General features: G+C 41.2%; 1 protein-coding gene across 3 annotated transcripts in view; it reads right to left on the bottom strand.

Annotated features, from left to right (window-relative positions):
* The window catches only part of KIF13A (kinesin family member 13A), a 128,712-nt gene that overhangs the window by 14,747 nt on the left and 89,124 nt on the right, over positions 1 to 24,841 (bottom strand). For all 3 annotated transcript variants that reach the window (XM_066623208.1, XM_066623209.1, XM_066623210.1), the window contains exons 18-35: positions 23,361 to 23,523; positions 22,003 to 22,143; positions 18,522 to 18,671; positions 17,995 to 18,156; positions 16,959 to 17,132; positions 15,408 to 15,559; positions 13,923 to 14,055; positions 13,685 to 13,831; positions 11,711 to 11,752; positions 10,157 to 10,256; positions 9,681 to 9,807; positions 8,774 to 8,829; positions 7,755 to 7,879; positions 5,865 to 6,041; positions 2,901 to 2,993; positions 2,560 to 2,716; positions 2,162 to 2,235; positions 1,205 to 1,249 (exon numbers count right to left, since the gene is read on the bottom strand). In XM_066623208.1, the coding sequence (XP_066479305.1) occupies positions 1,205 to 1,249; positions 2,162 to 2,235; positions 2,560 to 2,716; positions 2,901 to 2,993; positions 5,865 to 6,041; positions 7,755 to 7,879; positions 8,774 to 8,829; positions 9,681 to 9,807; positions 10,157 to 10,256; positions 11,711 to 11,752; positions 13,685 to 13,831; positions 13,923 to 14,055; positions 15,408 to 15,559; positions 16,959 to 17,132; positions 17,995 to 18,156; positions 18,522 to 18,671; positions 22,003 to 22,143; positions 23,361 to 23,523 (2,218 nt within the window). The remainder of the gene's footprint in view (positions 1 to 1,204; positions 1,250 to 2,161; positions 2,236 to 2,559; positions 2,717 to 2,900; positions 2,994 to 5,864; positions 6,042 to 7,754; positions 7,880 to 8,773; positions 8,830 to 9,680; positions 9,808 to 10,156; positions 10,257 to 11,710; positions 11,753 to 13,684; positions 13,832 to 13,922; positions 14,056 to 15,407; positions 15,560 to 16,958; positions 17,133 to 17,994; positions 18,157 to 18,521; positions 18,672 to 22,002; positions 22,144 to 23,360; positions 23,524 to 24,841) is intronic.

Here is a 24,841-nt window from a genome sequence, read left to right as displayed (position 1 = left end):
CATGCAGTTGGCAAAGGGGAGGAGAGAGACAAGCACACACTTTACTTGGCCAGGAGCAGAAAAAGGGTACTGTTTTTAAAGTGATTTATTAATCTTGTTGTTTGACTGAAGAGGAAAGGCTGCATTTTTAAAGTGATGAATCCTGCTATTTGAAGGGAATACTTATCAGCCATTGATGAAGTGATTGCCAGCCCAATCCTATCCACACTTTCCTGGGAGTAAGCCCCGTTGACTCTAATGGGACTTACTTCTGAGTAGACATGCATAGGCTTGAGTTGTGCATCTCCTAGTATAGGAGACAAATCAGCTTCCTAACCAAACCCTTATCAGCTCTGATATATTTTCATGGTCTATTTTTGTTTTTCCCATCAGCTGCTGGAAAAATTAATTAATAAAGGGTTCAATCCTATCCAAGGAGAATGGGGGAAATAACTAGTTGGATTGGGGCCCAAAGGGTGTGTGTGTGTGTGTGTGTATGTGTGTGTGTGTGTGTAATGTTGGTCAGACTGGTTGTTCTCAAAGTTCATTTGATAAAACAATTTTATTGGTATGCTTACAAAGTTAAAAAAATGAGTCTTCCTGGACCAGACAAAATCTACCTACTCCAGCATCCTGTCTCCAACAGTGATCAGCAGCTGATCATTTATAAAGCATGTATATTGCTGTGTATTAATAATATATTTTTAAGATCTGCATTTAATTAATGATATGATTAATATAATTAATAATATAGCTAATATTTCTGGCCACTTCCTGTTTAATGATGTCACTTCCAGCCCTCAGGAACATGATGGGGAGTCATGGCCAACAGCCACGGGGGGTCAAGGGAGCCACTGGCCGGAAAAGTTTGAGTACCACTGCCTTAGAGGGCTTCTTGTGTGTTGGGGAGGCCACACACAGACTCCCCAGCATTTAGAAAAGCCTCCGAATGTGACTCTGGTCATGTTCGGTGGGGAGATCCATGGATTTGATTATCTGCGGATTTTTGTATCTGCAAGGGGTCTGGGAAACCCCCTGTCTGAGAGTCTGGGAACACCCCACAAGCCCCACCTGTAATTACTTTCAGATTGTTCATAATGCATGACTCAACAGTTAAGTCTTTCTTGTACAGAAGATGAGACAAGATATATTTCTACTGTACTACACTTTCAAATGCCATACAAGACTAAAAGTATCCCCAATTCACTTTTCTCAGTTTCCATACCTTATCTTCTTCACAGCCAGAAAGATCTAAACGACTAGAGGACACCTAAACAACAATGAACAGTTGTGAGACAAATGAATTATATCTGTCTCCCAAGCAGTTTTGGTTTCATATGAAAATTGCATTCTCATTCCTTTTCATCCACCACCAGCCTAGACTGCACTTGTAAAGCTGAAAATAAAAAGGACTGACAAGCACAGCACCAGAACTTCAGAACCATAACATTTATCTATTCTTTATCCTGCATTTAGGAAAGTTGTAAATTACTGCTGACAAATTACTTTGGAATAAATAAAAAGTGCAACTGATATTCTTTCCACTTTCTTTGGCAATTTATTCTATTATAACAGGGAGAGACAGTCACTCTTCCTGAAGTTCATGTCTTAGATTGACACAAATATATAATGAGATACTATAAACAAGCCAGTAGATATATCTGAAAAATGCCCCTACCAATTACACAGACCTATAAAATTGAGGGTCAGAAAGGTTTCTCCCAAAATTTATGGTGGTTTGATATGAATTCGGTATATATATACACAACAGGCCAACACACATTTTGCTTCCTTAAACGTTTTACCAATTCCTGGGTATATTTGGGGTGCCGATTCCAAAAATGGCATCCGTTTTGTCCTATCACGTCTAGTTTTGGAGACATAGTATAGCCTCATTAGTTAATGGTTCAAGCAGCTTCCTCATGAGGAAGCCATGGTGTAGGCTTCCTCATGAGGAAGCTGCTTGAACCATTCACTAAAGAGGCTATGCTGTGTCTCCAAAACCAGACATGATAGGGCAAAACAGATGCCATTTTTGGAATCGGCACCCCAAATATACCCAGGAATTGGTAAAACGTTTAAGGAAGCAAAATGTGTGTTGGCCTGTTGTTATTTATGGAGTCAGAATTAATGCAGTCGCCTAAAACATTAAACAGTTTAGTAGTACTACTGAGCATCTTACATTGTGAACGTTTGGTGTGCTAATACTCCTCCTTAGGTGTCGAGTCTTCATAGAAAGAGCTTCTTTAACTGTGACTGCCTGTTAAGAAAGAATGAGCAAGCTAAAATGTATACTGCCAGTTATTAATCCAGTCAATTATAGCTCATTTCAGAGGGGATATAAAGTTGAGAGCTCACTTTTACTTCAGCATAATTGGGTATTAGCCAACATTGTAACTTCAGTGCCTCTAACAATAAACTAACAAGTGAAGAATTTTCCAAAATCACATCCCCCAAACTAGTTCACATCAGTTGTGTTTGTTGCCACCAACACTAAAGATTAAGAAAATGAAAACAAGACATCTTCAGTGACTACAGTTTTACAGTGGTTAAATGAAGCAGCTTGGAGCTTGTTTCTACTTGCCTGTCTTAGTCGTTCCAGACTCAAAATATTCTCCACTTGCAGCACTCCACGTGTATACTTCTCAATATAAGTTTCACCGTCAGTCATACCCTCAGTTTCACTCCTGGCTGCCATCAGAGCCAGCGTCTCCCGATCCTCAATGTCTTCTGTTGCCTAAAATTTAAGTTGCATTTGTTTAAAACTATGACACAGTCTGAAGTGGTCTTTCTATCAGGGAAAATTGAATAATATTGCAGTCACGGTGTGTGAACAATAATTTGAGAAGCAGCTGACACTTTTCTCTACTTTGACTATCTCATTTAGCCTATCCACTTGATGGAAGGGCAGCAGAATTTACCTTTGGTATATTGGAGACTATTTCATAGGTCACACCACAAGCGTACCATATATTCTTTAGGGATATTCTTCTTTTCAGACTCTGGGTAAAACTCTAGAAATGCAAACAAAAATTATTTTTATTTGAAAATAATTCACTTGTTGAATAGTTTAACCAGGCAAGCTATTAAAGATGTAAGGAAAAACAGCATTTTCCAAATACTTTTTCGATTTAGTTCCAAAACTGCAGTCTATACTATTTCAAAAACAGTTCACAGTCCAGTTCATCTATACCTTTCTTTAAACATTTTTACCAACCGTCCCTTGTCCTCTTTAGCACCTCCTCTAATGTTTGGTGGAGGGAATGCTCCATTACGGTGGCACTGAATGCTGAGGAAGAAAATGAAGCAGGCAGGGATTGGGGAGATTACTCTCCCCCCCCCCCCGTTACTCCATTTAATGACAATAGCACCATCACCAATACTGAAAATACTGTAATAAATGATGCACCTTTATGAACTGAGAAGGTGGGGGCAGGAGGAAAAAGAAGAGCATACATGTGTGGCTATGGCAGCAAAATATGTACCGTATTTTTCGCTCCATAAGACACACTTTTCTCCCCCAAAAAAGTGGGGGGGGGGAGTGTGTGCGTCTTATGGAGCGAATACTGCAAAAATAAAATAAAATAAAATAAAACTCCACCCCAGTCCTGGCCCCGCCCCCTGCCCACTCGCTCTGCTCTGCTTCTCCGGGCAGTCAGAGGCTATTCAGAAGTAAGTCTCAGAGTCACTGGGGCTCACTCCCAGGAAAGCGTGGGTGGGGTGGCAGTCTCGCTGCCCAATCCTGTGCATGCCTACTCTGAAGTAAGTCCCATTAGAGTCAGGGGGGCTTACTCCCAGGAAAGCCTCTCTCTCCCCCCCCCAAGCCTGGAGCATCACAGCCTCTCTCTCCCCCCCCCCAAGCCTGGAGCATCACAGCTTCTCTCTTCCCCCCACCCCAAGCCTGGAGCATCACAACTTCTCTGCAACACAAACACTTTCCCCCCTCTCTCACACACACAGGCTGCCCCCTTCTCTTACACACACAGATGCTCTGCCCCACACACACACACACACACACACTCACACTGCAGGGGAGGGGCGCTTTCACTCACCTCATCCAGCATCTGAATGTAAGCCCCCCCCCCCAATCACAAAGAAAAAACTGTCTCCTTGGTCAGAATGCCAGTGTTTGCTTATTGTACAAGCTCCAGGTAAGGCTCGGTTCTCACCATAAACCCAGAGGTTTGTTGTGTCTTGAGAATTCGTGGTTGGACTTTCCACTTGTTCATTTGTATTGGAATCACGGAAGAACTGGCAAGGAGGTAGATGTGGTGTCAGCAGTGGCCCCTTTAAGGGTAAGGCCTGGGCATTCAGCAGCGTGTGCTGCACAGCTGCAGCCACTGGAAGGCAATAGGGCCCTCAGGGATATAAGGAGTACCTGAGGCAGAAAGGGTTTGTGGGTTTTGAAGGAGTGCAGGTTGGAGAGGAGACTGACTGGGTTTATTGAATTTGGAATCTGACTGTGGATTGTGACTGGACTTGGATACCCTGATGGATTTGACTGACCTTGGACTGTAATTTGGCTTATTGGTTCTGGACTCTGATTTGGCAACTCTGATTGATGGGACTGATTTACTTAGCATCTGTGGACTAGAACTGGACTCACTTTTGCTTGCTGCACTGGTGAGTTGCACAAGGGGGACTGATCAGCCTTAAGCGGGCACGAGGCCCAGTGGATTGGGATTTGGCAGATCATTGTAGCAGAAAGATAATGTGATCCCCTATTTGTGTGCACCTGCTTTTGTGAGCTTCATAAATTCTGACTCTAGAGATGATGAGTTCTTGGGGTTTCCAGAAAACTAGAGTACTCAAACCTTTAAGTCTCTCCATTTGTTAATGACAGTGATAATGGTTCTTAATGCCACTGTTGACTGCTGTTCACTTTACATGGTTCAAATGTTGTTATAGTTTATTAAATATTTTATTACACTATTTGGTTCAGAATATTTTTTTCCTGTTTTCCTCCTCGAAAAACTAGGTGCGTCTTATGGTCAGGTGCGTCTTATGGAGCGAAAAATACGGTAAGTGTAGAGAATTGTGTCTAGTTCCTCAAAAACCAAGCACTTAAAAAAGTGGAAATGTACAACAGGAGGACTTTTAAAGGGTTCCCCTACACCAGCTATACAAGTATTATACCATGCAGGAAATAAAACATTTCACTTGACAGATGTTACAACAGCCTTAAAAATACTGTGCAGGCATCCCCCTGTATCCACAGGTCCAGTATCCACAGTTTTCTTCATTGCATTCATGACTCACTTCTATTCATTTGCAAATGCTTTGCAAAAGGGAGTTTTTCTTCCTTTCGCTTTGGAACAGGAAGTAGACAAAGAACCAAGACTCATAGCTACTAGTGGAATGCTACAGGTGGTGACAGTGAGAATGCCAACAGCAAGTCCTCTGCTGTTCACTTCCTGTTAGCATTCTCACTGTCACCTCCTATAGTGTTCCTCTAGCAGCTGTGAGTCTAGATTCTTGCTTCCAAATTGAAAGGAAGAAATAGCTCCCTTTTGCTAAGCATTTGCAAATGAATAAAAGTGAGTCATGAGTGCTACAGGAGGGTCTGCTGAGTAGGGTCCACTGCTATCTGTGGTTTTGGGTGTCAGCGGTAGCCACAGGAATCTATCCCCTGCAGATACTGCGGGATGCCAGTGCTTGATATTGACATGATGGTATTTTGCTACTGCATCAAATTACGCAGGATGTAAATGGTTTTGCAGGTTGTAAACTCCTTTTCAAACATATAAGAACAGTGCATGGACATAGTTTCAAACGTAGTCTAATGTTTCCCCTTTTTCCAATGATGAGATAACAAAATAATCACAGACATGATATGATATATAAAAGTGAAAGTAGACCTGGTTTTAAATAAAAGCTCTCCATACCTGTTTATTGTAAATATTAGCTGCAATCCTTTTACGCAACACCAGCTCCATTGCAGCAGGATGGCTGAGTTGGACTGTAATCTTCACTATCAAGTAGATCCTCTCATTCTGAGGCGTTACCCTATTCAAGTGCACTGAATCATGCACAGATGAGTCCCAGGCAGCAGTGGCTGAAATCTAACAGCACAGTTGAGTAGAGTATGAAAAAGGGAACTGGTATATATTGTTAAAATGTTGCCCTGAAATACAGAAATATTTAACCAACTTTACACCATCATCAAAAGTGGGACAGTGGCTTCAGTTTTGGCCACTCCCCTATCCAAGGTACAATGATCCCTTTCTTAACAGAGAATTTCTCCAGCAATTGGGAAAACATGCAGTTGTACTTATACTTTACTCCCCAAAAAAGAGCCACAAACTCCTTTTCAAACAATGTATCTCAGGGCCCAATCCTCTCCAACTTTCCAGCACCGATACAGCCGCAAAGTAAGGGAACAAATGTGCCCATACCTTGAGGAGGCTTCTGTGACTGCCTCTCCACCACAGGATGCAATGCACGCCCCTTTGGCACGGCTGCACTGGCACTGAAAAATTGGATAGGATTGGGCTGTTAAGCTGCTATTTAAACTCGGGAGGAATGGGGTGAAGCTGTCAAAACAATACTACTAAATATTTGCATAAAGCTTTCTGAGTGTGCAAAGCACTTTTGACATATTGACTTGATATAGTTCTTACAACTAGGCAATTCACTCCCTCTCAGCACCTGCTCCCCACCTGTAATAAAATTTGCCTAAGGCCTTCAAACTGAGCTCACAGGCCAGGGAAGCCCTGATTTGCAGCTCAGTCTTAGAGCACAATCCTGAGCTCACTCCTGTGGCAATGAGTGTTGCAAACGTGCCATAAAGCATGTGTGTGGCCCTCAGTGCCAGTGCTAGCTCAGTGCTGGCCAGCGCTGGGCTAGCACTGGTGAATCACCAGTGCTCCGCAGCTTGGCAGTCATGTGGACTACTAAGTGGCAGAGAGGTGAGTGGAGGTGTGGGGGGAGGTGGGGAGGAAGCATTCCAGGACAGGGGGAGGCAGAGGGAGAGAGCAGAGGACATACGCCGGGGGAGGGAGTGGAGCAGGAGGGAGGCAGGACTAGTGGAGCTCCGCCCGGCATAGAGGTTCTTGATTCTACGGTGACCCACGGGTTGCCGTAGAATCGAGTAGCCTCATTGTGCAGTTACTTCCCTTACTTGGAGGAAAGGGATGAATGTTACCTTCCCCAAGGAACTGGCGGCAGCTGCCCAGTTGTGCTCAGAATGTCGTGGCAGCCATTTTCAGCGCCACAGGAGCCTGCACTCTGGGCAGCATTGGGCTGCCCATACCTATACTACACAAACTAGCTATCTGTGTGCAAAAACCATGAACCTCATTAATAAATGTGCATTATCTGAATTGGAAACAATGTATTTTACATCCAGATGACATGTTTATAGTTTATAGAATCTCTGTACTCTGAAGTAAAGAATGGTGAAATGAGTTACTGAACTTTTTTTTACTAAAGAGTCATGAAGTGTTTTAAACAAATCTAAATGTGACTTGTAAGGGAATATCTTGGTGGCTTTATTTCAACAGAAGGGTAAAAAAATTGAACAACTGAGAAGAAAGTCAGAGGGTAGCATTCATACCCTTGCTCTGGAGGAAGAGAAGTTGTGAATCACATCTTTCAATATTATTAAATTTTTATTCTTGGAAAGAGAGAATCTTTCCAAGTTGGCCAAGGGCAACTTTAATCTTTGAATTTGAAAAATGCAATTTAGAATTAAATGAAATAAGGACCAATGAAAGACATGGCAGAAATACAATAGCCATAAATCAACTGCCTAAGACTGTTTACTAGTGATTTACCTCATCCTTACTGTGTTTGATGATCGGTAGATAGAAGAATTGACTTCCATGCTCCTTTGGTAGTATTGAATTAACTCCTGATGCATGTGGGCCAATAAGCTGTTCATTGGCACTGAGATCATCAGCTACCAGGTGAAGGCACAATACAAAGTTACAAGACTGCAGATTTTCACTTCAAAGAATACTACTTTCTACAATGTTCAATATGAGAAACTGATACCTGCCCTTATTTAGATTACACAGAAATCACATACCACTAAAAATAAAGCTTTTGATAGAATGCAAATTGATATTATAGATCAACGTTTGTCCCCCACTGTACCACTTTGCATGGTCCACCTATTAGAGGTAGCAGTGGAAATAATTGGTGATGATACCATTGCCAGTTATTTCCAGAATGGGAGGCCAGATACGACACACCAAACACTGGAAAGTGACTCAGAGTGGATGGGAGAGCTTTTTTGAGTAGAGAAAAGAATATGCTGGAGCTCTGTCCACTGAATCCGCCTCCTACTGCTGCTTGTTGTGTTGCATTGCTGGTCTTGCTGCCAGGAGGCAGAGGTCTGGGGGTCCCGTGTGTACCACTGGACATCACCTCAAGTACCACTGGTTAAGAAACACCGTTTTAGCTTTATATTATTTACATATAAAAACGTGACAATTTATCCAAAAATGCAAGAACATGGTAATAAACACAACATACTTCCAAAACACTTTGAAACTTTTAATGAAGTTGTGTGAGAATGTGCCTTTCTATATGATGAAAGAATTCTCCTACCCAAGAGCTGGATTAGCACTTCTCTACTATATTTTTAATAACTTGTAGCATTTTGCAAATACTTTCAATAACCAGTTCTATAAATATGCTTCTTTTAACATACTCATTAATCGAAAGACAAGTTTATAAAAAGTCATTTCAGAACAGAGAGAGATAGCACTCCAAATTTGCTTTACTTCCTAAAGAGCACTAAAGTGGCAATACAAAAATCTTCCCTTCCTCCCCATAAACTGCAACTTACCATTCAAATCAAGGAAAAGCACAGGTATGTGTGTTTCCATTCCAGAAGGTGGAATCCTAACAATAAAAAAGCATCTCTAAATACAGTAAACCTTGTATGCCTGTACAGATAGCTAGATGGAAAACAAAGCAATATTAAAAAAAAAAGTATTTCAAAGGATAGGATACGTCCCCCTCCCGGGTCCGATCCTCTTGGGTTCCATTCTCCCTGCCAAGAAACACCCTCTCTCCACCTCCATTCCTTAAAAAGCATTAAAAATGTCACTTTTACAAAAAAAAACCAGAAGTCACATTTTTTGTTCTAGAAATCAGTCTGAGCCTGGTAGAGGCCACAGGTGGGCTCAGCAGCTATGCTGGGCTCAGAAGACCCTCCGGAGGTGAGGGGAGCAGTGGGGAGGGTGTTCCCTGATATCCGCAGTTTCACTGAACCACGAGGGGTTCCAAAATGGAACCCCCACAGATACCAGGGCACGCTTGTACTTTATAAGTTTTGAGGTAATGAAATCAAACCACATTTTGCCAATACATTTTTTTTAATTTTTGAATGAGGATGTTAAGGTACTGTTCCTTCCATTAAGAATAATACACCTAACTATACCATGAACACACAAAGCAAGAAATAATAATTTGAAATGTACTCATGGGAAAAAACTAATTCTCCATATAAAATTATTGCAAATTTCATACTAGGATTTTTTAAAAATTGTGGTTATTATATGTGGTTAGTCATCTTGAGGGCACTACTGTGACATATGATAAGATATAAATTTCAAACTAATAATAAAAACCCTAGCATTATAATAGGTCATCCTTCCCTCAAGTCTTTACCATCTGGTTAACTGTTTACACTACCCACTAGAAGTTACTTTGTAAGCAACTTGTTGCGTACAGCATTTATCTCCACCTACCAATTTGCAGGAGCACCTGGGATCCCACTGTCTGAAGCTGGAACTAGCACAGCATTTCTTTCTTCTGTTAGTCCCACCCACTGTTCCACAAGCCGTGCTTCTCTTTCTGTGTCATCTTCTGTTTTCTCTAGAATGTGAAATTGGGCGGTAGGTTGATAACATGCTAGAACCACAGCTTTTATTTTGTATTGCAGAGTTACCACAGTGTGTGCTATCTTTAGATTACAGTAGATTTACATCAGCTGCAATGAAAACTCTGTCACTGTAGGCAGATTCTCAGTTCTCACTTTATAATGAGCTGCACACTAGAAGGTCACCCCAATCCCCACAATAATTGCTTCACTAAAGAAAACACTTTCAAGATGAGTTGATTTTTTGAATATAAACAATTGCAGTGAGTAAAGGCAGCATTCTATGTTTTTAGAGATAGACACAAAGTTCTTGTACAGGAAAGCTATGACATAAGAGATACAAACCTTGCTTATTGCTGATTTTTTTAATCTGCTCATCTAAATATTCTCTACGTTTTATTAGTGCCTCAGACCACTTCTCTCTCACACAGTTTAAGTCTTCCTCCTATTGAAGATAGGAATTTTTTGAACATATGTTATATCCCAAGCTATATCAAACACTTATTTTCAACTTTGATTGGAAAGATTATTAAATTGTTTTGATTACTGTTGTACAGAACAGTAGCAAGATTAAACAGCAGATCACCCAAGAATGTAAACATACCCAACTTGCAAGTAGCAGAAAGGATGAAAAGCTAAAACCGCATCAGGTGTTCCATAATCTGAACCATTTGTTTTACATAGTGTGCATTTGTGGTTTAGATCTAAGCAAAATCAATAAAATGCAGTGGCCAAAAACTTTTTTTAGTAGCGTATGACATTGAAGAAGATTATAGGGACATCAACATAAATACCCTTAGACCTGCAGCTGTTACTGTTGTGACAAAATAATCTCCATGCAAGCAAAAACCCATCATGCAATCATGCTTTCTGAGAGTACAGAAATGTTTGATCTGTTCTTCATAGCACATCACCAAGAAGTGCCATGAACAGCTCAAAGCAAGTTAGCAGCTTATGTGACAGCAGCAGATCTGTGCATTTAAATTTGGATCTGCCCAAGTTATGCAGAAAGCAGAGACAGCATGGGCAAGAAGTGCTAATCCCACCACCACCACCTGTGGTTTACTTCCCAGTCTGTCATGATATAACCTTTCCCTCACACAGCCTTTATGGAAGAAGAGTTCCCATCTGAGGGAATAGGGAAAAATGGATACAGGGAGGATAAACAGTGCGTGGGGAAAGGCTCTCCTTATTCATGGAGCCCTTTCACTCCTTAAACTGGATCCCTACCCTTTCCAAATGAGCAAATCCAAGTTTAATCATAGATTGGCTGCCACATGTTGTTTGAGCCTAAGGTTTTCTAGAACTGCATTGTTTATGAGCCTATTTGGAGAAGTGTCTGAAACTTAGCACTGTTAGTTTTGCTGTTACTTAAAAATTAAGTAGCCTTCCAACTGGGGAGGCTCAACAGCTATTTGTGAAATCTATTACGACTGTAGCAAAATTTACAGAGTTATCAAAAGTTTGGATTTAACTATATATCTGTCTAACTATATATATTTTGTATTTCAGAAGACTTACTGTGATTTAATGATATCTGCAGAAAATACTGGATGCCAAATAATGCATTTTTAAAATATCTAATAAAGATTCACACACTATTTAATAATTTGTGTATGAAAATAAAGCTCCTAGTTTCCATCCAATTCCTTCTGCTACATTAAATAATGTCTACAGGTATAGATAACTATATGATAGTTAGGAATGCCACATGGAAAAGCACAGTGCACAATCAAAGTATATTGAAATAGCTTGCATAAAGAAGCCTTTTAATGCAAAGAGTATTTCAAAAATATTTTTGTGCACGCAGCTATTCTTCTAGAGACCCTTTCAGGGTTGCTGACTAGTAGCATTAGGTGTGCCCCATGCCATGTGATTTGATAGCAACAGTTGCAATACCTGGTAACTATCCATATCACCACCACCATCATCTCCTCCTCTCTGGTAAAAAGAATAAACTTTATAAACACAACGAACATGCATTTTTCTTGCTAACACACCACAAACAAAGAGCGTACACAAATTGGAACAAAAACATAAAACGTCCATCAAATTTATCCCTGTTCATACATTACTGCTGGCAACCCACCAGCAATGTGAAGGGAGCAGACAGCAGCTCTTCCCTTTAACACATTGCAAAGAACATGCAAACCAGGACCTTCAAGGCCAAAGTCTGATTATGCAGCACCCCATTTGTACAATTACTTCCCCATGTTTTTCAAAAATCATCTGATAAATGCAATCAGATGTGGGTAAGGAACCCCCAGCTCTTACTTTCTTTGAAGGACACAGTGGAGAGGAAGAATAGCCACTTGTTCATCAACCACATAAGGGTTGTAACTGTTACTCATGCCCCAAGATTACAGATCTTTGTTTACGGCAAGGAATTGTACAAATGAACTTGCCAAACATATGCACCAATCACATATTATGGATGGAGGGGAGAGTTTGGATTCAGTCAATGGGCAAAGCTTTGGAGCTGTAAAAGCCCTCTGCAGTAACCATCTTTAAGCAATATGCACATGAAAAAAAACACATACAGCCCAAGGTGCTAGATGCACATTGCTTTATTTACCCTTGACAACACTATTTACATCCAGCAAAATGACTGATGGCTAGACCAAATCTGTTCTATATTTTTGACTTGATGAGTGGTAGTTCTTTCTTTCACTTTGGATTTCTCCCTAATATTCTATATAGTTACAGGATAATACTACACAACATGCTTAGACAGATAGAGAAAAAAAACAGTACTAAGAAATATAATTGCATGAGAAGTCAGATTAAAGGGTTAGAAAATCAAAGATCAATATCATAATGGGAATGCAGATGATGACTGAAAAGCACCTTTATTTTCCCCGCCCCCCATGGCTCCTGGAGGTGAGTCAGGTGGATCCTCCATGGAAGAGAAAGGAAAGCTCCCTGCAGTACACGCTGGGATTGACTATGTGAGGCCTCTGGGAGAGTGGCTATGAAAGATGTTTTGCATTTGGATCCTGCTCAGATACATACCCCATGTTCCATGCCTGAGCTTCCTCTATACCACAGAGAACACCACAATCACCATGTGGATGCCAAGAGCAAAGACAGCAGCAAACCCAGTAAACAAAATTTATTCCACAGCATTTCACTGTTTCAAATGCCAACTCTGTTGGCTGTACAGGCAGGCCCCACTTATCTGTGGCTCCCAGGGACCCACTTTAAAAATGCCTGGAAAGTAAAGGAAAAAAAAACCCATAGCCTCTCCTACTACTGCACAGTGAGACTGCTATATTTTAAGGGTTCCATACAATCTTTTGAGATATTGCTTCTTTTCTTCAAGGAGAACTGGTAAAATAATCACTCTTTTCCCTGCTTTTTACAGCCTTCTAGATATCTGAAACAATTATGCCTTTTCTTAATTTTTTTTCTTTAATCTACAGGCAGCGAGGGTTTACCACATCTAAGGAGTTTCTTGTTCTGGTTCATACATTCTGGGCCATTGTATCACCAATTTAGATTTGAAAATGTGAATAAAAATCACTAAATGGGCACTCTGTGTTAACTTATTGCAGTTTGATTAAATAGCTCTCTTAGTTCCAAAAACAACTCTGAACTAACTGGTAAAATGGAGATATGGCCGAAGGTGACAGGATAGGAAGACTATGGTCATCTAGACAAGAGCCAACTGGAACGCAGAAAATTAATTCAGTAACAGGTACGGAATGGAACTAACACGGATAAATAGGTTCCATCTGTAGCACACAAATAAATTCCAGATGGTATACAGATGTAAATGAAAGCTTTAAGCTTGTATCCTTAAATGGCACAAAAGAAACAAACAAATCTGTACCATGTCATATTAATTCAATACTTGAGAACCAATAATCCTACCTGGTAACTGTCCAAGCCTCTCTGCAATTTGGTTGATCTGGCAGTTACACAGCCAATAGACACAGACAGAATGGCTTCCACCATAAGTGGCAAGGTTCCTGACTGCTGCACTGGTTTAACAGTCACCTGAACCCTACGAGAATGGCCCTGATAACATGAAAAAAAATAAAATTAAAATCATTTTTAAAATGTATGGATGTTAGCATTGTTTCTGGGTAGATTAAAAAAAGCGCAATACCTGTCTAAGCTGGAAAATCCCTCCTGTGTTTACATCCTTTGCCTGGTGGAGTTCTACAGCTGTATACTCCCCCAGTTCATTCAGTTCTTGAATTGAAACCCACATTTCTATTCGACGTGTTACTTCATTCCACCTACAACAATTCAAACAGCATTAAGAACAATATGAATATCTAACTCTTTCTATAACATTTCTAAAATGCTTCCTTTAATTAGCACTATAACCTGCAGCGAATGATCTGGTCAGTAAAAATCTGAATTTCTTACTGGGGAATTCCTGTTTTGGGGAGAAGGGACACATTCTGACCCCTTTGGGAATGCCACTCCCTCTACCAGGAGGCAGGGCCAGTAATGAAACAGAAGTCTCCTCTTTATGAGAGGGCATCCTGCACCCACACCGGCCCAGCCTCTACAAGAATACGGTCAGGTTTTCTCTGACCTCTTGGTTCAGTGTTGTTTTTACCTTGTCTTTCCTCATCTTCCTTTTCTTCCTCCCCTCTCCATCCTGCTAGTAAGTGCTGGGCCCTTCAAGGGGGATGAGTGGAGGGCCCCACTGCCCAGCAGCTACAGTGGCTAGGAACTCACTCATGCTACTGCACAAAGACAACAAGCGTCCTCACATTGCAATGCCACAGACAACAGGGTGAGTGGGCACCTTGAGAGCTCCATCTTCCTCTCATCAGATGATCTACCCTGCAAATTTACAATGTTCCAGGAAGAACTAGTGGCGATGCCTGCAGAGTACACTCCTGTGAGGAGGATGTGCCGAAGCAGAGGATGCCAAGCAGGCACATGCCCACAAGAGCCGGAGCAGGCTGGGCAAGCGTGCCTCCACTGAGCGCTCAACCACCCAATCCCCCCTGATATGCCAGAGAACACGACTGGGAGGATCACCATTTCTTCAAAAAGTGGTAGTGATGAGGTTGGGGGGAGGGAAGAGCTCTCCATCACTACACTGAGGCAGAGGACTGCTGACAGGCTCAGCCTGAAATGGATTGAAGTAGGTGAGGCAAATGGGCCCCTAACCAAAGCACAGCCACCTACCCTGACGGGAGGAGAAAGCCCAATTGACACCTCACAACATTTGGCATTTGCCATGAGGAGCAGAGTTTGGCAGGAAGCAAGGGGAAAAAATTGCAGCCTAGTCTTTTTTCCCCCCTAGACTGTTTTCAGCATTTGCATGACAACTGAAGGGTCCTTCATCTCACTATACACAGGTATGCAAACCTCAGGGGACAAACTCACAAGCCAAGCAATGCAGCAGCAAGGGCAACAGCATACAAAAAATTATCTTTCATTTCGAACCCCCACTGCCATCATACCTTCTCTCTCACATTTGTTTACCCCACCTTCACAAATGTCTCATGGTTGGATCCATCACACCCTATCCCCCTCCATTCATCCCTGCCACATCTGCTCTTCCTTTCCCTTTCTCCCTGATACACATGCCAGTTGTTGTGACAAGAACAATACAAAATAGGTTTACCTGTCTCTCAAAGTCCTAGTTTTTGCATGAAGTGAATCTACCTCCCATATGGAGCTGCCATTTCCAGCACATCTGTGACCCCACACCTCAATAGCTAGTGCTCCATCTGCAATGAACTCCAGAAACTCTTCTGTTACATTCACCACATAATCCTGGGAAGTTGAAATATTTCATGCAGCAAAGTTAAAAATATACAATTTTTATCACTTCATTGGTTAATACATTTTAAATGGCATTGGGAAAAACAGGTATTTGAATTAACAAGTGTTTCTGTATAGTAATTGTTGTGAGGGAACTACTTCCAGAACTCATGCACAATATTGTAAGGATTTCCAACAATGCTTGCTAGATTTCTAATAAATATTGATAATTCTGTAAATTATATTAGCACATAGTCAGCTGCATTTTATGCATACTTTACTTGTATGAATTCAACTACATGTGCTCAAGCAAACCAAAACAAAAACACCTATTTAAATAGTGCAAGGGATTCCACTCACTATTCCACATACTATGCTCCACAGTGTGCCTGAGATTGGAGAATGAAGCTAATGTTCCCTCTGTCAATCTCAGTTCCTGTGAGTGTCTCTTATTTTTTAAAGTGACAGTATGTATTTTTGGATTTTCAAGGTAATTTTGAGTATGTGCCATTTTAGCTTTATATGTTGACTATAACATAATCCTAGGTAAGATGTGGGCTGACTGAAGAGTCAAACCCCAATGCTATTTTGTTGATGAATACCATATACACACATACAGTATTTCACACTCTCAATTCTGCTGTATCAAGTTCAGGTTTGTCACAACTGCCTGCCTAAACAAGAATAAAGTTCTATTTTCAGAGATGAGGAAATTTGCCAGGTAAGTCATTCCTGTTAACATCTGAATGTTAACAGTGAATTTTTATGCTTCAACCAAACCTATTTTCATCACAGCAAGTGTTTGGTCGCACTTTTTTATTGGCAAAGACCTTCAAGGAAGTTGGGACCAGGAGAATGGACAGATTAGGTTACGTCTTCTCTGATGGAGACAATTTGGATAATTTGGAGACCATTTTGATTTATTGGAGCTGCTCTTTATTATTATTAAATTGCTTTACAAAGTGTAAGTTTGTCTGCAAGTGAGACATGTGCAAGAGAACAGTAGACAGAAGCATGTGAGACAGCATCCATTGGCAGCTGGAAGAGAATTGAAGAGCATATTATACTCACTGCCTCCATGTGCTTGACTTTGTGCTTTCATGGAAAAAGCCTTATTCTCAGATCAGCCAAGGAACTTGTCAGACTGAGTTAATAATTAACAAAATTATTTCTTATAGCTGGCACTTGTTTTGGGGATGTCCAGGGGACACTAACATTATGGCAGTTTTAAAACTTAACCTGTGAAAGCAGACAGACACTGAACAGACTAAGTGTTTGTTCATATAAGAACATGTGTACATGAATGCTTTAAGAAAACAGAAGCTGTCATGACATCTCTATCCTGTATATTTATTAATATTTATACTTAAATATATTCTCACTGCATCCTAAGCAGACAAAAAATAATTACCCTACAATGTGAGAAAGTCACTGTAAACTGAGGATCCTTGCTCATAGGTGAAGCCACATCTGGATCTACAACTGGTGCTGCAACAGTTGATTCACATTGATCCCAGAAGGTGTATTGACAAAATACAAAATTTGAGAGATTTGGTGGGAGCCCTGTTGCTTCTTTAATTTTTACCTGGAAAACAGTAAAACTGAAATTCAACATACTGACAGGTGTATCTGAATATCCATTTCAAAACAGCGTATTAAGTTGCAAAATTAAAAACTGAGTTTCAGTGGGATTTGAATCTTTCTGCAAATACAGGTGTGCACCGCTTAAACGTTCGCTTAACAACGGGCAGCATATATGACAGTGGTCAAAGCACAACAAAGATGCTCTTAATGAGGCAATCGCGTCTCCCATAGTCTGCAGCAGAGTGGCTGTTTATACAACAGGGAGGCTCTTAATGCAAAGAAGAGGCAGTCTACCTCCAGTAACCTGTGCAGCCAGCTAGTGTCTAGGCAGGGAGTGTCTGTTCAAACAACAAAGGCAATAGATTGGACTGAATGCTCACTAACTGCATAACATCAGGGATAGGAGAACATATCCCCGTCGTTAAGTGGCGCACACCTGTATAGGCTTTCAACATCGATGGGGTCAAAGCAATTTCACTGATTCAGAAATAATCTGTCATAATTGTTGTCATGAAGGCCAGTACTGAAAATCTTATAGTATATGCAGCAAATAATACTACAATTTTAAATTGGAATTATTGCACTTTTTAAATGAGGACTTCTACTTTACTTGAAGATTAAGCAGGAGCCTTTCTTAAACTGCTAACCAAGATAGTAACTATAAACTTTGCCTTTGTTGTACAAAAATAGGTGCATTAAAGACTGAACTGAGATCTCTGAAGGTATGTGGTTAACCCAACTGCAAGCTATTCCAGTGATAGAGGCATCTCCTAGCAATGTTCTAGGAAATATAAAAAGTTCAGCTTACTGTATTGCAAAAATGCTTGTTCTTAAAAAATATGAATAAATGGCATTGCACTAACCCGGCAGGTGAGTTTTTTAGGCCTGTGAATAATTTCTCCATTGTCCATGATTTCCAAACTTCCACTTTCACTGGAGTTTTCAGAAGAGTCATCTCCTTCAACTATACGTTCTGGGACAACACCAGTGACACGCATCACTTCAACATGCAGACGTCCTGCAACCTGTAGTACAAAAACATTAAGATTCAAAGACATTACGGAACTACATTATGTCACCTGCTCCACTCACAACTATACCTTCACAGAAACCAACAGAAGTACATTTAGCCTTCAGCCTCCTTTTCTCACTGTCTATTTATGTATTGACTATGTCCCCCTTTCTTTCAAGACACAGACTTTGCCTTTCTCTGATCCGCAGAGCTAGGAGAGGTTGTAATCATGAGTACAACTGCAAATAAGCAAGAGGTAGTGCATACACGAAAAGGCAACACCATACAAGTCCTCCCTATAATATACAAGAACAGTTTATTTTTTTAAAAAAGCTTTGCTGTTACAAGCACAACACAATATCAGGAATTTAATCTTACCTCCCCCTGCTGGCTAATTATAGGCACTGCATACTGAAGTTTAACATCACAGAAAAGGCACTCCAAAAAGACATTTGCTACACCAATTAAATTATGGTTTTCTTGAGCTTCATAGAAAGGATCACCTCTTTTACCAGTAAGTCTTTTCATCTATTAAAAAAAGATAATTTTAACTTCAAAAGTGTAAGTTTAGTGATTCAGCACAAAAATGTATTTATTAAACGACGAGCTACATCTGTAACGCTTCATATTCAACCCCCAAATTCTGCGGTTTTCAAACTCTCTGGGAGTTTGAAACCCGCAGTAAGTCTTTGCGGGGGCGGGGGGAAGGCAGCAGGGGCAGGAGGAAGGCAGTGACGTGATCCCCAGGATCACGCCGCTCAGGGGGCTGCAGGGACTTGGATGCACTCACCAGTCCCTGCAGCAGCCACCCCTGTGTGCGGGGAGCCCTGAGTGAGCACATGCAGGACGCCCCAGGTCAGGGAAAGGGAGAGTGGAGCGATCTGCTCTGCCTCCACAAAAGTGGAAGCGGAGCACGATCGCCCCACTCTCCCTTTCCCTGACCTGGGGAGCCCTGCAGGCAGTCGCACAGGGCTCCCCACACACAGGGACGGCTGCTGCAAGGACTGGAGGGTGCACCCCAGTCCCTGTAGCCCCGTCAGAAGGGAAAACAAAGCGATCGTGCTCCGCTTCCGGTTTTGCGGAGTGGGGTGCAATCACTCCGCTTTCACTTTTCCTGACCTGGGGAGCCCTGCTGAAGGTTGCGCAAGGCTCCCCGCACCCCCGAGAGGCTGCAGGAGGCTTGGGCAAGTGCACCCAAGCCCCCGCAGCCTTCCCCCTGTCTCCTGGCTGCCCCTACCCCTTAAGGGGGCAGAGGCCAGAACCCACAGGCTGGGGCATTGCGACACCCCAGTTTGAATACCACTGTCCAAATTAATCGCTGTGCAACTCCTAAATAAAATAGGAAAGATACAGGCATAGGGCAGCAGGAGTTATGTTGAGCATTAGGGCAGAAGGCCATTGCCAAAAGCTATAAATAGCAGAGAGAGATGCAATGCCCTCTGTGTACTTCAACTTTGCAAGTACATTGCAAGTGTTGAAACCCAACAGTTACAAGGACCGCATTTTCCTCTTTCAAACAAAAGGAATCAAGACTTTCACGAATCTCAATTCTGTTCCACATACATAATTTCATAAGAAGTTTTATAAGTTATTATACGAGCAAAATAGCAAAGAAACTCCCCTATATGCTTCTGGTAAGGGCAATACATATTATATAGAGATGATTATTTGTAAAGAAATATTGCATCAAAAATAGGTGATAGCCAAAACTTGAGTTTGAAACATATCGACATTGTATCCTGCTATTTTAAAAGGGACAGGTAATGGTAAAACCTGAATAACCCCCATATGGTGAGCGAAGTATTTATAAATATTTGCATAATATTTCTTATAGATATTATAGACATTCTTATACAATAATATAGACAATGTTATATTTAAATAGTTGAACATACACCTAATTCTTTGTAAACATAAAGTGCCCAAAAGAGTACCAATTCAAAATCTGATATATATCAGAACAAAAACAAGCATAAAAAAGAAGAGATAATAAGCCCTGTTTCATATGCCTGGCTTGTCACAAATATGAGAGACATCCAACAGAAGCAGGCTCATGTGCTCCCCCCCCCTTTCTTCTTCACACACAGGGAAGGAGACTGCTTTTGAACTAACTATATTTCCCCGTTATGACCAAACTTGGAAACTAAGACTTGTTTTCCTAATTTACTAACAAATCACATGATATGTTTCTTTTAATTTGGACCTCAGGGCACTGTGGTTAGTTGAAGAGTGGAAACTTTTGACCTCCTCCTGTGATACAAAAGAACGGTCTGTTGAAAAGAACGGTCTTGTTTATAATAATGTAAACCATGATTTAGATTAGGGATGTCAAGCATAATCCAGGGCCAAATATGACATGTAGAAGCTCTTTATTCAGCCTGCATGATAACTGGGCTTTCCCAGTGTTGCCCTTTCAGCAGCACTGCTTCTGCTGAGGGTCTGGGAGGCAGAGAGAGAAGGACGACTCGGAAGGCAAGGAACACTATGGAGCAGTGGCTCTCAGACTTTCTGGGAGTCTCTAAGAACCCGGGATAAGTACTTGTGGGGGCAGGGACTGGGATAGGGGAATGTCCCCACAGCACTACAGTGATCATGGCGCCACAGGCACACTTACAGATACCTGGGGGGAACTCTGCAGCCTCCTGGAGAGTCCTGGAGGCTCACAGCCCCTTCTGCTGCAGTAGGCTCCAATGTGCAGTCAGAGCCCACTTCTGGTTTTGGAAGTTCCATGCCCCGCAGCTCTGACTGCAGATCAGAGCCCACTGCAGAAGAGGGGAGACTCGCTGCGAGCCTCTAGGAGTCTGCACAGTCCCTCCAGGTATGTGTAAATGCGCCTGCGTGCCCACAGTGCCACAATCACTAGGGTGCCATCAGGGAACCCATTTATGGATCACTCCCCTTAAGGGGAAAGTGACCTTTTTAGGTTCTAATGGTGGGTTGCGACTCACTGGTTTAAGAACCACTGCTATGGAGGAAGGGGCAGACCAAGAGGAGTGAGAAAGGGAGATGCTGCAAGGCACTGGAAGAGTCCTTTCTCTGTTTTTACACGGCATTCAAGGCGTTTTACATAGGGAGGCAAATCTAAACCATCATTTAAAAATGGGGTTTTTTACAAAATTGTTCTGCGAGAAATTCATAGAACCCTCAGTTCACCAGATGTTTCCCTTCACAGTGAAGGGAATTACATGGGCGACTCTTACATGGTGCAGACTCTTTCTGCACCATTTCTGCCAAGACACCACTTCACAGAGCACCTGAGCTGCAAGTGATGCCTCAGCAGAAGCAGCACAGCTAAAAGGGTGGCTTGCATGACAACTGGGCTCTCCCAGCATGGTAATTATGAAACGATATATGAAATAAATTTGATATGACTGGCAGACGATAACACAGCCCTACGAACATTTTGTTGTCTTAAAAGTTAGACCTAGATTCAAGTAGTTTCCTTGTGAGGAAACCATGGTGCCAGCTTCATCACGAAGAAGTTGCTTGAGTCGGCATATAAGGTGGCTATGCTTTACTCCCAAAACTAGAGCCAATTGGGCAAAAACGATGCCATTTTCAGATTCAGCACTCCAAAAATATCCTAAATTCATTCAAACATCCTTGGCAACTAAACAAGGATGATTTTGTGTTTTTTTTTGGGGGGGGGGGGATAGGCCTATGTAATCTGAACTCAGGTAACAGTGTATTCTCAAATGTGCACATGGGCATTAAATTCATATAACTGAACATGGCGATGGTATTGATGAATAGTACAGAAATTCCTCAAACATGCTACTACTGTTTATGCACTTATCTCTTATAAAAACAGTACTGGGTAGAAACATATTGGCAAGACTGAAAAACTGAAGTTCAGTACCTCATGGCTTCTCTCCTTCCATTCTTGATAGAGATCTCTCATGTCAATTAACTTGTTCTCTAGTTTCTCAATTGTCCACACCTGAGTACTTTTTCCTTTTCTTCTTACTTGAATAGCTGGTTCGCTTACTATTGCCCCTCTCTGAATAAAGGCAAGACAAATAAAAACACACTCTGTATCAAAGTATTCCATTCTTCAGTTATATTTTCAAGCAATTCTAGATACACATTACATAATTTTATTACTCTCTTTCTGTACCCCATCCTTCTCTGTCTTCAAATACTCATATGAATGATTACTGCAAATAGTCTTATTCAGACATTTATAAGAATGAACATGCATTTCTTATTACTTATATTTTCACTATGTATATAACAGATGATATGGCCTTCTAATAAGTCTGTGCCTCCTTAGATTTTCCTTTTTGAAACTGCAACCATTGCAACATCTACCTGGATATGAATACTTAGCATTTCAGAGGAAAAGAGTTTACCTAAGCTGTAAACTCTGTAGCATATAGTTTTCTATGTTCAGGAAGCTACCAAAGGTACCTTTGTTCAAATAAATGATACCCCATATAATGCTGCCTTGTGAAAAAAAAGTCTTTGTTGTATGTTTGAATCAACACTCAGTTATAAAATAAAACTAAAACTAAACTACATGGGGAGGCATCCAGAATAGTGCTCAGGCAACGTGCAGTTAAATGCATCTTTTACACCCACTAACTCTCTAGTGAAACTCTCTTGAGCTGCTTAGTATTGAGGCACCCTCAACAACAACTACATGGGATACAGAACAAGATGCTGCAAGGGTAAGAAATATCTATAAACCACACAAACTGTGATTAAAGTTTCAGCTCCAGTTCTGGTTTCAGAGTATTTCCCAATCTCTCAGTCCCCTGCATTGCACCCTGTGTCATTGCTGAGTGATCCCTGACATTCAGCAGTCACATTTTGGAGGGCTCAGGGAGCTCTGACAGAGGGTAGGAGGAAGAGCATACCTTGCCCTAGTGCTCATTGCTCCAACACTACTTTGGAATATAATCATTGATCATTTTAGTGGAAAATAGCATTCCTCATTTTAAAACTGAAAATATCACTCCATCAGAGGGACACAAGCAGACAGTACAAGTATGAACATCTGCTTCTATAAGATACATACAGATAGTTTACAATCTTTCTGAAACACAAAAATTAGAAAACGAACATTTATTCAGTGCTTACAACTGCTCTCATTTGTATATTTACTCTCTCTTACACACACTCACAGAAACTTCCAAATTCTATTTCTAGATCCAGATGACATTACATATTTGGAGAAGTTGTGCTAAAATAGTTTCAATATTCACATTTTTTTACCTTTCTATTTGCACTCAGGTTAGCAGCAGGTATTTGCAATGTCACTTGATAATCTGTTAGTTTGCTCATTTCTTCAGCTAAAAAGTTTGCTTCCCTCACTAGTGTATTGGCCTTAACTATCTGCTCTCTTAGTTTAGCCAGGCTTTGTCGAAATAATTCATCCCTGTAGGGAAAGGGGGGGGGGAACATGGAAATTGTAAAGAAACAAACATTTCTTTTATTAATAGAATGTTACTCAGGAGATTTGTTAAGCTCTCAGAATGAGAACTCAATAAAGAAAAGAAGTCATAAGTTTTTTATATATACATGTCACAACTATCTCCACATTTCTTCCACATTTCTTCCAGCATATCCATATGGTCGGGATATGCTGCTCTCAACAAAATTAATTCCACCATGCGATAATCCATCTTTACAGATATTCTGAGGAAAATTATATTTAAAAGTCTACAAACAATGCTTCGCGCTTCCTTTAATATACTTGCACAGGGCCTCAGAGAAATTTTATCAGGGGGTACAAAGTTTCTTTTGGGCCCCTTTGCAAAGGGGCAGGGGTAAAAAAGAGTGGGGGTGCGTGGTGACAGGTGAGCAGAGTGGGGGCAGGGAGGGGTGAAACAGCATGGGAGGGAGAGTAGAGATAGCTGGAAAAGTCTTTGGAGCCCAGGTCTACCCACCCATGTGTTATCAGCAACTAGATATGGTAATACAGAAAACCAAATACACTCCTAAGTCTCTCTAAAATCTTTTAAACATAGAAAATCATGCAGAAAATTAGCATCATCATATTTAGGTCCAAACTAGAATGGAAAGTGTCCTGTGAGTACTGAAACCGACTTCTGCAGCAGCTGTGTCCCTGAGCTCCTCTACACACTCCTTCACGGTAAGCAGATCTACAAGCCAAAAAGCTACTGTAGCAGACCAGTTCCGTCACTGTGTTAAGAAATATCATGTATGCATCCCTCAGCCCAGCAAATATGGCTTGCTAGTAGCTTCAGCCATATGCTCATGGTAGTGTCCCCAGCATCCTGTGTGGGCAACAAGTCTGACAGCCCAATCCTATGCTTGTCTGCTCAGAAGTAAGTCCCATTAGAGTCAATGGGGCTTACTCCCAGGAAAGTGTAGATAGGATTGGGCTGTGAGTAGATAGGAAAACGTAAGATCCCTGGAAATTTCTGGGCCCCCTCCGATGACTCATGGGCCCCCTTTTTGACCCTGGGCTTGGGTACAAATTAACCCCTTACCTTTTTCTAGGCATAAACAGCTAGGGGAGACAAAGAAATCAAGATTGTAGCCATAGAGTTCCAACAAAATCACTCCTCTTCATGGTTATTTACAATTAAATAATATGCAGGGCCAAACTATGAGTTTATCATAATATATAGTTTGGTTCTGACAAGTCACTTATTCCAGTTGGGTTTTAGACCAGTCCTTAGCAAGGAACTCGCAGCTACAATATCCTATAATATTTTATACATGCAAAT

This window comes from Tiliqua scincoides, chromosome 4 (assembly GCF_035046505.1).
Source record: "Tiliqua scincoides isolate rTilSci1 chromosome 4, rTilSci1.hap2, whole genome shotgun sequence".
NCBI classification, from domain to species: Eukaryota; Metazoa; Chordata; class Lepidosauria; order Squamata; family Scincidae; genus Tiliqua; species Tiliqua scincoides.
This window is presented reverse-complemented; position numbering and strand designations above follow the sequence as displayed.